Source organism: Desmodus rotundus, chromosome 10 (genome assembly GCF_022682495.2).
Source record: "Desmodus rotundus isolate HL8 chromosome 10, HLdesRot8A.1, whole genome shotgun sequence".
Taxonomy (NCBI): domain Eukaryota; kingdom Metazoa; phylum Chordata; class Mammalia; order Chiroptera; family Phyllostomidae; genus Desmodus; species Desmodus rotundus.
The window spans coordinates 27,226,986-27,240,871 of NC_071396.1; the positions used below are offsets into that span (position 1 = coordinate 27,226,986).

Below are 13,886 nucleotides of genomic sequence, written 5' to 3' on the forward strand. Positions count from 1 at the left end.
ATATCGGAATTCGAGGGGATGGAAAAGCAATCAAAGCTTTTTTTTTTTCATCAGTTGTCTTTAGGTTTCCAATCAGGTTGACACTGTGCTTAAGAATCAGGCCTGGTTTCTCCAAACTGGGGACTCAACATCAGGCACTTATTCCCGCCGCTGCAGGGACGGCCCCAGAGAACTTAGCACAGAGGATGGGGCATGTCCTCACGGGCGCCCAGCACGGGGCTCCCGCCTGGTCCCATCAGAACGGCCCCTGCCGTATTCCAGACGCCTGCTGGAACGAATTCAAAACTATGTAAGCCCCCTGGTTTGAGAAAAGAAAATAGGAAAAAAAACAAAACAAAACTCTTCCTCTCTTTGGCTGCTTCTTATGAACAAGCAAACCAGGAAATAATGAATTGGACATAGAAGTGTTTTATTCAGCCTGGACTGCCAAGGAAGCTGGATGTCTGCCTCAGTAAGCTACAGAAAGAGGTTTCTTGATTTTAGAGAGAGAGAGGGGCTTCTGATTGTTTTCTGTTTTGTTTTTTTTATCTGTTAAGTGTAAAGTCCCAAGTAAGGCAGAGTGGTGCAGTGGTTAAGGGAGGGGCCCAGGGAGCCAGTCGGCCAGGGCTGGCGACCCGCCCACCCCTTACCCCACACACGTGTCCTATGCCTCAGTCCCTCCTTTGGGTGCAAGGACAACAGAGGGACCCCACCAGGGTGTCATGACAGCTAAGGGTTAGCAGTTGCTCTTCAAGCCTGCCCGCTCTCTCCCTCCCTCTGAGAGTGTGCTGTCCCTTTAATAAATCCTGCCACTGCCTCTTGGGAAAAAAAACCCAAAAAACAGTTAAGTGTTGAGACTATTTCAAAAGGGCCCAGTACACAGCGTGTCGTACACCACGTCCGTGCTCGCCTGTATGGAAGTATCCTGCCGTGTACAATGCGCACGGTTTTGCCCAAAGTGTTGAGGGAAAAATAAGGATGCGCGTTCTACACAGGTATCTCCGGAAATACCTGGTATCTGTTCTTGTGTTTTGTAATTATTTCTTGTAGCATCATATGTTGAAAAATAAATGCTAAAATTCTTTTATAGTACAAAAAACAAGTATGTAAATATAAATAAATAAATAATTGAATTAAAAATTAAAACGGAAGGTTTTTTTTAATCCTGAAAGTTTGGGCCCAAAACACGGGTATGCATTACACAGGGCAAAGTATGGTAAACAGAGCCGATGTGATTGCTCTGGAGTCCTAAGTGTTGCAGGGACTCTGGTGGTTCTGGCAGGCAGGCAGGGTACAGAAAGACCAGCAGAGCCCTGGCTGGTGTGGCTCAGTGGATTGAGTGCTGGCCTGCGATCCAAAGGGTTGCCGGTTCAATTCCCGTCAGGGCACAGGCCTGGGTTGCGGGCCAGGTCCCCAGCTAGGGGGCATGGGAGAGGCAACTACACATTGAAGTTTCTCTCTATTTCTCTCTCCCTTCCCCTCTCTAAAAATAAATAAATAAATAAATAAGAACATGTACAGACAGGTTAGGAGCCTGGGCTCTCAGGTTGTACTGCCGGGGTCACCCCCAGGCGCTGCCACAAACCCGCTGCCACACCTTGGGCATGATGACCATACCCACTTCACACACTGGTACTTGGAAGAGAGCTTAGAACTTGGAGAACAATCAATAAACGTCAGCAATCACTGTTGTCATTACCATGTCACCACCATCTGCCTGGGCCACACCCAGGGCCAGGTACCTCTAGGCCTTCAGAATGGACAATGATGGTGGAGGCAGAGGGAGGAAACACAGCTTTGCCTGGAGGAAGACGAACTCAAGGGAGCCTTTTGGGGAGTCCTAGGAAACCCAAGGAGATCCCATCTGTCAATGGGGACTCCCCCAGTGCCAGGGCCCCAAAGACAGCCTTCAAACCCCAGGCAAAGCCGGTTAGGAGGTGGGTGGGGCGTGTGGAAGCAGGAACTGCAACACACATCCCCTCCCCAGGGAAAACATAAAGCCACCAACCACATCAACGACCCACACTCAGCCACACGGTGCCTCTTCGGTAACTGTGAGCGGAATAACCACGGGTGGGTAACCCCAGAGCACTACAAACGTCGCGAGTACGGATGGAGGCCAGCAAAGAGACCAGCTGACCTGGGGGAGAGGCACGAACGCAGGGTAGGGAGGACACGTGACATGGAAAAGATTCTCGTTAATATCCTTGAGGGAGATGGCACCGGTAAAACCAGTGCTTCGAGGGCTGAGAACACAAAGGAGGGGGAGAACAAAGAACAGCTGGAAGGTCTTCCAGAGTGACACGGCCCTCTGTTAACACAGAGAACTCAACAGAGTGGGCCAACAGCTCAGGCCCCCCAACCTGCACTGCGGACCGGAAACTTTGGCACGGAGCACTTCCCAGTCGTGGTGGAAGAGCTGTGGGTGGCACCAGACTGATGGCGATGGGCCCGCCGAGCAGAGGCTGTGGCACTCACTGTGTCAGCCGGGGGACTTAGGCAGAAAGCTCCCGGTGTGCGCGGGTGTGGGCTTGGCCAAAACGTGGCCCTGACAGTGGACTGTCGCTAAGTGAAGCTGAGACGCCAGACCTTCGTGGCGCACCACAGGGGAAGTGCTGGAACTGCTCGCTCGCAGGAGTGTCCAACCCCCGCGGCCTGTGGACCACGAGTGGCCCAAGAGGGCTGTGAATGCGACCCGACACAAAATCCTAAATCTACTTTAAAAATTATGAGATTTTTTGTTTGTTTTCACTACTGTTTGTGTATTTAACGTGGGTCCAAACAACTCTTCTAGGTGGCCCAGAGATGCCAAAAGGTTGGACGGCCCAATTTCCATGATTAAAATACAAGCAATCACAAGATGTTTCGCTGGATCTTTCAAAAAAGCTATGTAATTGGAGCTACGTAATCTGGGGCCTGGCAGGTGTGCGGCGTCATGTAGAGCCTTTTACAGTGTGATGCGAGGAAGACAGAGATCCCGATCTCGGGAGACACCGAGCCTGGGGAGCCTGGGGAAAAAAGGCATGGGGAACGTGAAAATACACATTCCACATGGGCCCAGCCATCAGCAGTTCTGGCCTGCGGCCGGGCTCCAAGGGAACGCTGCGGGAGGAGATGTCAGCGTATCTCCCTCCTTCCTCCCCGTCTTTCCTCTCCCTCGCCAGGCTGGAAAGAGCAGCGCCCTTCCCTGTCCTGATCACACAGCCTGCTGCCCCCTTTCTCATCCTCACTCGAGGATTTTTTTTTTTCCATTGCTTTTAGAGAGAGAGGAGGGCTGAGACAGAAACACTGATGAGAAAGGGAAGCATGGGTTGGTTGCCTCCCATATGCGCCTGGACCAGGGATGGGTGCCCAGATTGGGGATCGTACAAGGCTGGACTAGGGGTCCCAGGTACCCGCACCCAGAATGGGGATCGAACCCACAACCCAGGCATGTGCCCCAACTGGGGACTGAACCTGCAACCCAGGCATGTGCCCCAACTGGGAATCGAACCTGTGACCTTTAGGTTTGTGAGATGATGTCCAACTAAGTGAGCCACATGGGCCAGGGTGCACATTTCTATTTAAAAACATTTTTCTAAGAGGGAAAGTGCTCACCTGAGCTGACGCAGTGGGGGAGAAGAGTCTCCATGGAGTTTATACCCAAATTCCCTCCCCAGTACCTGGAAGCTATCCCAGTTACTCCCATCAACCAGGCGAGATTCACAACCCACAGGTTTGGGGTGTTTTCTATTTCCATCACTCTCCGGTCCGTGTCCACATCTCCAGGTCTAATCACTTCGAGAAGAGACTTTAAATAATTGATCACTACAAAAGAAGGAAAAAGCCACGCCATCTCTTTCCTGGTCCAGCAGGAATGGGAAAGCCTCTTCTTCCAGGACCGACGCAGACACACAAATATGTTACTGCAGACGCGGGGAAGAACATGCCTGTGAATCCATAGACCCACACCTGCCCACAGCGCTTCTGGGATGGAGAAGCCAGCACCCTCTGCCCAGGCCTCCCCAGCATGAGGCCCGGGCAGCGCGAGAACCCATTCGAGGGCACTGCTTTCTTCACTCCAGTAAACGCCACCTGCACTGAGTGGCACAGTCTCCAAAACACACGCAAAGCTGACATTTCTTGACCTCTGTTCAGACACGTCCTGTTTGTGATCACCCATAAGCGTACATAGGTGCACGCATGCATTCACGCATCTAGACGAATGGCTTTCATGTAGGCATATTAAAATGCCTGTGTTCATGGCATGTCCTCATCAAGGGGCCCCCAAACGGGACAAACAGAAAGAAGGAGGCATGGGAGGTCTTAGGCAAACCCCCAAGAGCCACTCTGGGACGTGGAACAGGCCGGGGGCTCGGGGCTTATCCCTGACGGCACTTCCAGAAAGGTCTGCTTTCCCCTCTGTGCAAAGAAGCCAGAGCACTCTGCTTTTACCTCCAATGCACTCCAAGGCCACCGTGGAGACCAGGTGCGACTTACCACGAGGGAGAGGGGTCTCTTCCAGGAGACAACACCAATGAGTCCTGACAGCAGCACCTGGAACGACAAAGGTGCGGGAAGATGAGACGCCACGAAGCCTTTGGTGACCCATTAAAACAGGACCGCCCGTTTCAGCTTAGAGAAGGATCGCTGCCAGGATGCGGCACCCACACCTGAGCAGGTGACAAGGAGGAGCATGGGCCACCCTGACACCCGCAGCCTGCAGCCACCAGGAGGCTCCTGAGAGGTGAGGCTGGGGGGCCCACACACCCATGGGCTCTGGGGAAAAAGCCTCCGCCAGGCCCTTATGCCACTCTGGTCCCAGAAGTTATCTGGCTGTACGATTTCAAATCACAGAGGGCAGAGATATTCCCACGCACAGGTCGCTGGGCCACCTGCCTTCTCTGCAGGGACAGGGACACAGGAGGCCCCCTCATCAGCCCACTAACGCCTCCTGTGGTCATTCTCCAGCTCACCAGCCAAAAGCGTACCTGCTCTCTCCCTCCCCAACCCGGCCTCCATCTTGCCAGCTCTGCCTTCCACAGTGGCATCCTCAAACCCCAGGGATGGTCCCCTCGCCCTCACCTGACATCCCACCAGGCACAGTGCGGAGGAGGAGGAGGAGGCTGTGGCTCCCCTCGCCACAGGGCAATACTCCAGGAGGCCCTACTGTAAGGAAAGTCTTGGTCTTTTCACACGGGGTCTCCCCTAAAGATAAGTCACCCAACTTTCTCTCGGTGGTGGGTGCAGGCCAGGTGGCTGGGGACCAAGCTTGAAGGCCTTGGGCACATTTCCCTGGGAGGCCGAACGGACTGACCCCAGGCCTGAAGGGAGAGCATGCCACTGAACTGGCCCACGAGGTCCCTTGGTAACAGACCCCACTCACCCTCAAACACGTCCGCATGGACGAGGACCAAGTCCTAGACCCAACAGCCCTACCCCACCCAGGACAGTGCTCGTCTAGGAGGCTTGCCGCAAGTTCTGGATGACCTTTTATACATTCATACACAGGGCTTTGACCCTCACGCAAATGAAACAAAATGAAAGCAGAAGAATCGAAGAGAGCTCAGTAGGGCTCCGCCCCCTCAAGCACACACACGCATATCCTTTCTCCAAATGCAGTCGTCACTGACTAGAAGAACTTACAACCACCTTGCCCACCTCCCAAATCTCCTGTCATCGTGCTGCCGCCCCCCTTCCTATATTTCAGCTCCCTGGGAAGTCAGTCTGTGACTCTCTGAGCCAACTCCCCTTGCTCTTCTAGAATGCCCTTAAACCTCTTGCTTCCCTTCTACACCTGACACTTGACCTTCAAAACAGAGTCGATTGTCATTTCTCCCCTGGAGATGCTGCTCAGCCTCTCACTGTCGCTCAGGTTGGACACTTCCAAGTTCAGGACCTCACCTCCCCGCCCCCCACCCTTCTTCTGGTGAATTCCAAATTTCTGCCCGAGACACTGTCCTCCTGTTCCGAGCTCACCGTCTAGGCCAGGGGGCCGTCGTTGGTGAAAGTGGCTCAGGCCTTCTCAGCACCTTTCCACGTGCTAGTTGCTCTCTGTCCCCGTGGCCGAGCCAGGGCCCTCCTCTGCTCGCTCGCCTCTGTCCCCGCTGTGGAAGCCGCCCTGGACACCTCAGCAGCTGAATCTCATCTCCCTGGACTGCCCGCCCAGGCTCACAAAAATTCAGTCCCCGATTTCCCACCAGCACCTCCCTAAGCGACCCCACACTGCATCCAGGCTACTCTGGGCAGCTGGGGTGACCTTGGCAATGGAGAAGACCTGCACAAAAGCCGTTACATTTGTCCCTTACAAAGCCTTGAACCCTAGAGGCTGTCTGCCTGCCATGCTCCCCTTCCTGGACACATCAGCACCCCTTCCTGGTACCCCAGCCCTCCCCCTTTCTCTCCCCTCAGACTAATGGCCCTGGCTCTGATGTCACCATGTACCTAGGAAAAGTCCTCCACCGAGTGTCCTTTATTCTCCCTGCACATCAACGCCAGCCTCGCTCAGACCGAGTCGGGGTGGAGATTGGGAAGGGAGACCTCCCAGGAAATTCCATACGCTGCCGCCTGCTTTTCCACTTCTACCACATGAAACTTGGAGTTTATAAGACATAAATGCAGGGTTCAAAGACAAATTCCAGCCAGCACCCAAACGTACTCATGAGCCTCCCGCCCTCTCTCCCTCTCAGGCCTGCCCAGGACAGGAAGCACCACGTGGGCAGGGGTATCGCCCAGTTTGGGAAGAAATGCCCCATAAACCACTGGCACGCCATTTTTCTTCTCTTTTTTTAGAAGTCTCCGCTTTGTACAATAAAAACAATGTATCTGTTGACACAGTACATTAATTCCATTAAATGCACATTAAGTGTAATGAAAAGCTATCAGGGAATAAGTATGCCTGTGAACTCACAGACCCGCGTCGACTTTTAAATCCACTGGCGTGGCAATAGGAAGTGCACCTGTCTGGTGGACTAATTGCCTCTTCATTTCCAAATGACTATGAATACAGGCCCACTGTACTCCGGTGATAAACCACACGTTATTTATGCTGACCGTGTTCCTTAAAGGTGCCTTTGCCTGGATTTTCCTGCAGCCATTCTTGGAATTCCTGCCCTAAATTCCCGAATATTCACAGTTGCCCCTGGGAGCGCCCTCTACAGTCCAGACCTGGCCCCTGCAGGACCCACAGGCTGCCTTCCTCCTTGCCTGGGCCCTGAAGTCAGCATCCCTGAGGACCTCAGCATCCCACTCCTGGCTTTCCAGAACACCCTCCTGCCTTGGCTGTCCCCACCAGACCTTTGCAACTGCCCATTAGCAGGAGCTCCCTCACCCCCGACCCCAAAGCCCCATCCCCTCTCCTCCTCTCCACCCACCATCTGCCCGGGTGGAGCTCGTTTCCCCCCGCCCCCCGCCTGTCCATCCTTCGGTCTGCATCTAAACCCCTTGTCCCGGCCCTAGTGGGAAACTACAGGGAGCTTTGTCAGCAGATCTGATTCCAGCATGCACAACGGTGCCACCACACCCCCTCAGCCAACCAGGACCTGTCTGCCAGAGGCCCGCTGTTCCCACAGGTGTGGTCTCCAGAAACCCGGAGCCCACCCCACCCTCCCTGTCCCCCGGTCACTCTCAAATCCCATCTAAGGCAGGTGCATCCTACTGCCCAACTCACACAGGACCTCTCCCCAGCGCCAGTCACTCTCCCTACCCCCCCTCCCCAGCCCCCCTGGCATGTCTCACCTACAGCAGGTGTCCTTGCCCTGGCTCCTGTTGGCACCTCTAACCTATTCTCCTCACTGCAGAATCACCTTGTTAAAGTGCAAATCTGACCACTTCACTCCCCCCACCCCACACTCTTCCCTCCTGTGCCCAGGCTCACAGCCCCTACATGCAGCACTTGCTCACGACCATCTCTTCCCCTCCTCCCACCAGATTTCGTCACAGCTTTTAAAGCTTTGCCTCGACTTCATAAAGTGGCGCTGAAGGGCGTGGAGAGCCCTCCGTTAGCTTCACAGAGTAGAATGCAGGAGACAACTCGCATAGTAAACTCGCGTGACGAGTATCTCATTTGGCATCGACAGCGAGGTGCACGACGTCTCCCCTTCCTACAGACACAGAAACCAGGTCTCCAAGATTGAAACCAGTCTGTTTAAGGAAACACATCTTGTCAATTGCAGAGTCCACACTAGGAGCCTAACCAATTCCATGGAAGACTCAACACTGATGAACTGACAGGCTGCAGCATAGGGTCAATCCACAGACCATACAGGCCACACCATGGGGTGCATAGAATCAAATGCACACTAAAGAGCCCTGGATGATGTGGCTCACGGGGTTGGGCATCGCTCTGCAAAGCAAAAGGTTGCCAGTTCGATTCCCAGTTGGGGCACATGCCTGGGTTGCGTGTTGAGTCCCCAACTGGGGTGCGTACGAGAAACAGCTGGTGTATCTCACATTGATGTTCTCTCCCTCTCTTTGACCGTCCCTTCCCCTCTCTCTAAAAAATAAATAAAATCTTTAATTTGTGATTTTTAAAAAGATTTTATTTATTTATTTTTCGACAGAGGGGAAGGGAGGGAGAAAGAGAAGGACAGAAACACAATGTGTGGTTGCCTCTTGTGTGCCCCCTACCGGGGACCTGGCCCGAAACCCAGGCATGTGCCCTGACTGGGAGTCGAACCGGCAATCCTTCGGTTCACAGGCCAGCACTCAGCCACTGAGCCACACCAGCCAGGGCTAAAAAATATATAAAATCTTAAAAAAAACACTACACTGAAGACTGGTTTAAATCTCCAGGCCTATATGCAATAATTTGAGTTAAAAAAAGAAACTTTAATGTGGGTAAAATACATAAGTAGTGTGTATTATCTTGCAAATATAATTCAAATGTATTTCCACATAAATCATCTCAAATCAAGATTTGATTTTTCTAATAGCTCTGGTCTGAAAAGAATACTTATGAACAGGAGCAAAAAGACACGTGCATTCATGGCTTCTTTAATTGCATTTTCTGCAAAAATCTGCAGTTCTATTTTTAATATTTGATTACCCCATCCATAGAGCTACATTCCACAAAAGCAATTACGTTTTGCTCAGCAAAAAATCAAAATGGAATAGTACGTGGCATACTAACAACTGTAAGAACAGAGGCCATTTAGAACACTTTTGAGTAATGATTCAGACAATGGAGTCAGAATTTTTGGCAAACACACTTCAAAGACGTACTATCGCGGAGTCTACTGCAAGGTTTATGTTATGCACTTACCCAAACTAAAAATGCACAGGGAGCCGGGTATTTTATGAAAACGTTAATGACAGCGTTCTTATCAAACACCTCCCACTTGCCAGCTTGCTCCGCGGCTAGAACAGCATTTAACTTAATGTGCTTCCCTTTTCCTGAGGGGCTCTTGTCCCGATGTCTACCAAGCAGTGAAGTGGAATCGCTGAAAGGACACACAGGTGGCAGCCTGCTGCTGTGACCCAGAGAGATAACGCTCATCTGCTACAGCGCCACTCCCAGCCAAGTGCACGTGGGGCCCCAGAACCCTCCTTGACGCCGTATTCCAGGCACCGTGACTTAGAACTTGTGTTGGCACGCTGTAGCTCCCCTACAGGAAGGTCCTGCGCGAACAGGCTAGAGAAGGTAGGGTTGCAATTATGCTTGATTTCTGCTTCTGAAAGGGGGTTTGGGAATTCAGACAACTTACATTGATTGGCATGTAGCTAACATATCTGCTGTTTTCCCCTGCTGTCTTATTTTTATGCTTGTTTACTATATTTTCTTATCATTTGTGTTTCTAATTTTCCTGTCTTTTGCTCTTTTGGTCAACTTCTCGATTGGCTCCTTCTTTTCTTTTTCTAGTCACTTGCAAATTATATTATCTCTTTTCCATACAAACTTTTAAATACCTATTTGAAATTATATATCTAACATGTATATATCAACAACATATATTGTACCTACAGCCCTGGCTGGTGGGGCTCAGTGGATTGAGCGCTGGCCTTTGAACCGAAAGGTGGCCGGTTTGATTCCCAGTCAGGGCACATGCCTGGGTGGTAGGCTGGGTCCCCACTAGGGGGCGCACGAGAGGCAACCACACACTGATGTTTCTCTCCCTCTCTTTCTCCTTCCCTTCCCCCCCTCTCTATAAGTAAGTAAGTAAATAAATAAATAAAATAACATATATACCTACAGGCTTTATACAAGATGGCAAGATGTTCTGCTCCACCCTATCTCCCACATTTTCTTGAACAACCAGAGTATCATCAACTAGTCAAACTTAACTTTACATTTTATTGCTTCGATTGCTTACTGCTGCATTATTTATACCAGTACTCCTCATTCTTGATTTATTGTTATTGAAAAGGTTTTACATTTGGCTTATGCACTTCAAGTAATTTCTTCTTTCAGAAACAGAATGCAGAGACGTGGAATTATATTTCCAAAGAGATCTATTGTTTGCTCATTTACACAAACGAGCTTAGAAATCGCACATATATAGAAAGCCTAGAGAAATTTACTTCAATATCTTTTTCCTTCTAAAACAGGCTTCCGGCCAAGATGGAGGCGTAGGTAGACACATGGTGCCTCCTCGCACAACCAAAAGAAGGACAATAACAATTTAAAAACAAAAAACAACCAGAACTGACAGAAAATCGAACCTCACGGAAGTCCAAAAACCAAGGAGGTAAAGAATAAACACTCACCCAGACCGGTAGGAGTGGGGGAGAGGACTCGCAGCAATGCAGTGGCTGGTGGATTGTGGAAGAGCAGGGCAGGCAGTGCAACAGCTAGCAGACCCCACAGCTCCACATTCGCACATAGATAGACCGGGAGGAGCGGCGAGGGAGCAAAACAGACCATGCAACCCAGGGCTCCAGCGCGGGGAAATAAAGCCTCAAACCTCTGAGTGAAAACACCCATGGGGGTGGAGGCGGCAGTGGGAGAAACTCCCAGCCTCTCAGGAGAGGTTGTTGGAGAGACCCACAGCGGCCTAGAGCATGCACAAGCCCACCCACTCGGGAATCAGCACCGGAAAGGCCCACTTTGCTCATGGGTAGCGGACAGAGTGACTGAAAACCAGCAGAGAGCGGAGCAGGCGCCATTGCTCCCTCCCGGCCCCTTCCCCACTGTACAGCGTCACCCCGCCCTGGTGCACACCTAAGGCTCCGTCCCTTTACATAACAGGAGCACGGAGATAAAAAAAAAAAAACCGACAAAGAGATAGCCAACCTATCAGATGCACAGATCAAAACACTGGTAATCAGGAAGCTCACAGAATTGGTTGAATTTGGTTGCAAATTAGATGAAAAAATGAAGGCTATGCTAAGAGAAACAAAGGAAAATGTACAGAGAACCAATAGTGATGGGAAGGAAACTGGGAATCAAATCAACGGTGTGGACCAGAAGGAAGAAAGAAACATCCAACCAGAAAAGAATGAAGAAACAAGAATCTGGAAAAATGAGGAGAGGCTTAGGAACCTCCAGGACATCTTTAAACATCCCAACATCTGAATTATAGGGGTGCCAGAAGAAGAGGAAGAACAAAAAATTGAAAACTTATTTGAACAAATAATGAAGGAGAACTTCCCTAATCTGGCAAAGGAAATAGACTTCCAGGAAGTCCAAGAAGCTCAGAGAGTCCCAAAGAAGCTGGACCCAAGGAGGAACACACCAAGGCACATCATAATTACATTACCCAAGATTACACAGAAGGAGAAAATCTTAGAAGCAGCAAGCAATAAGGACACAGTTACCTACAAAGGAGTTCCCATAAGACTGTCAGCTGATTTCTCAAAAGAGACCTTACAGTCAAGAAGGGGCTGGAAAGAAGTATTTGAAGTCATGAAAGGCAAGAATCTACATCCAAGATGACTGTATCCAGCAAAGCTTTCATTTTGAATGGAAGGGCAGATAAAGTGCTTCTCAGATAAGGTCAAGTTAAAGGAGTTCATCACCACCAAGCCCTTATTATATGAAATGTTAAAGGGATTTATCTAAGAAAAAGAAGATAAAAAATATGAACAGTAAAAATGACAGCAAACTCACAGTTATTAACAACCACACCTAAAACAAAAACAAAAGCAAACTAAGCAAACAACTAGAACAGGAACAGAACCACAGAAATGGAGATCACATGAAGGGTTATCAATAGGGGAGTGGGAGGAGGAAGAGAGGGGGGAAAGGTACAGAGAATAAGTAGCATAAATGACAGGTAGAAAATAGACGGGGGGGGGTAAGAATAGTATAGGAAATGTAGAAGCCAAAGAACTTATAAGTATGACCCATGGACATGAACTATAGGAGGGGAATGTGGGAGGGAGGGGGTGGGCAGGATGGAGTGGAGTGAAGGGGAGGAAATGGGACAACTGTAATAGCATAATCAATAAATATATTTTTAAAAAATAAAACAAATACATGTTGCTGCATTATCTTCTGGCACTTAGTTTTGAGGGTTAAAAATCTAGTACCAATCAAATCCTTCCCAACATGGCTTTTTCCTTATTTAATGCTCATCCGTGATTTTTTCCATCACTGAGATTCACAAGAGGTACCAGGATCCAAGCTGAAACACCCACTATACGTCGATCCAATGCCTTGTGTGTATCCTCTCTGTCCCGTGGTTTCTGCTATGATTCCCCTTCTCATCCAAAGCTGATCGCGCAGAGTGTCTTCGAATTCTGCCATCCCGCCCTCCCGCGGTAACGCGTCCATGTCGTCCATCCGTCCGCCTCCCCTGCGTGTCGCCATCTCTTCTTCCTCATGTGGCTTCCTCCTGGCGTTCACGGAAGCCCTGAATCAGAGTCGCTTTTTCATTTGGTGCCATTTCTGTGTCACTGGGTGTCGTTTGCTCCCATGGCTCTCTGCAGCAATGGGACGCCAACAGATGGGCCCCTATCGGGTACCCAGGTCAGAATCCCTGGGGTGGAGGCTCAGGCGGTCTGCCATGCTTGTCCCCTGTCCCCATGGTTCTTAGGACCAGCGGAGTAGGGGAAGTCATTTGTTCTCGCATTTGAAAGTAGCTGCAGGATAATAATATGGGCCTGGAAAGCTTTGAGAATGGAAACAAGAAGAACAATAGCACACAAAATGTGTGTCTAGATACTTATAAATATACCACAGCCCAGGCCGGGTAGCTAAGTTGGTTAGAGCATTGTCCCAATACACCAAGGTCGTGGGTTCGATTCCCAGTCAGGGCACATACAACAATCAACCACTGAATGCATCAGTAAGTGGAACAACAAACCAGTGTCTGTCTGTCTGTCTGTCTCTCTCCCCCTTCCTCCTTCCCTCCCTTTCTCTCTCTCTAAAATGAATACATAAAATGACATATATATAGAAACAGAAATTTCTAGTTAGCTTTATCACACAGAGCCAAAGGAAAAAAAAAACAACACAGCACCCCTAAAGAGTCAAGTTGCACTCTGCCATTCCTCCTGGAGACCCACATGCCCACGGACTTTGCGTGGTCTCCCCTCATCACTCACTTTCAACAGATGCCAAGTCGAAGCATTCACGGTTAATCCCAATCGCTCGATTCTGTTCCACTTCCGCACATAAGGCTCCACCTCTGACATCACACAGACTCTGGTGCTCGCTGCACCTGGCGTTTTGAAGGGTTTGTTATTGTTTAGGAATCTACTTGGCAACTTTCAGTTTGCAGGACGACACCCAGCCCACTGAGCTGCACCAGCGAGGGCCCAAATTCCTTGACTGGGGTCCCCATCGCTCTGCCCTCTGCTTCCTTCCTCTCACCTCCTTCTCTGACTTCCTGCCTCCTTCTGTCCCGCCTGAGAACCTTGCGAAGACAGAGCACACCCAGGTAATCCAGAAAGATGGCCCCATCTCGAAATCCTTGGTGTAATTGCAGCCGCAAAGCCTCTTTGGCCGTGTAAAGTAACACGTTCACAGGGGCCAGGGATTAGAAGGT

The 13,886-nt window shown here is 50.3% G+C and overlaps 1 protein-coding gene across 1 annotated transcript in view; it reads right to left on the bottom strand.

The window, feature by feature from the left end:
* Nucleotides 1-13,886, bottom strand: part of ENTREP2 (endosomal transmembrane epsin interactor 2) — a 163,903-nt gene that overhangs the window by 94,439 nt on the left and 55,578 nt on the right. Inside the window, exon 2 of the mRNA XM_053912789.1 lies at nt 4,459-4,515. Within this exon, the coding sequence (XP_053768764.1) occupies nt 4,459-4,515 (57 nt within the window). The remainder of the gene's footprint in view (nt 1-4,458; nt 4,516-13,886) is intronic.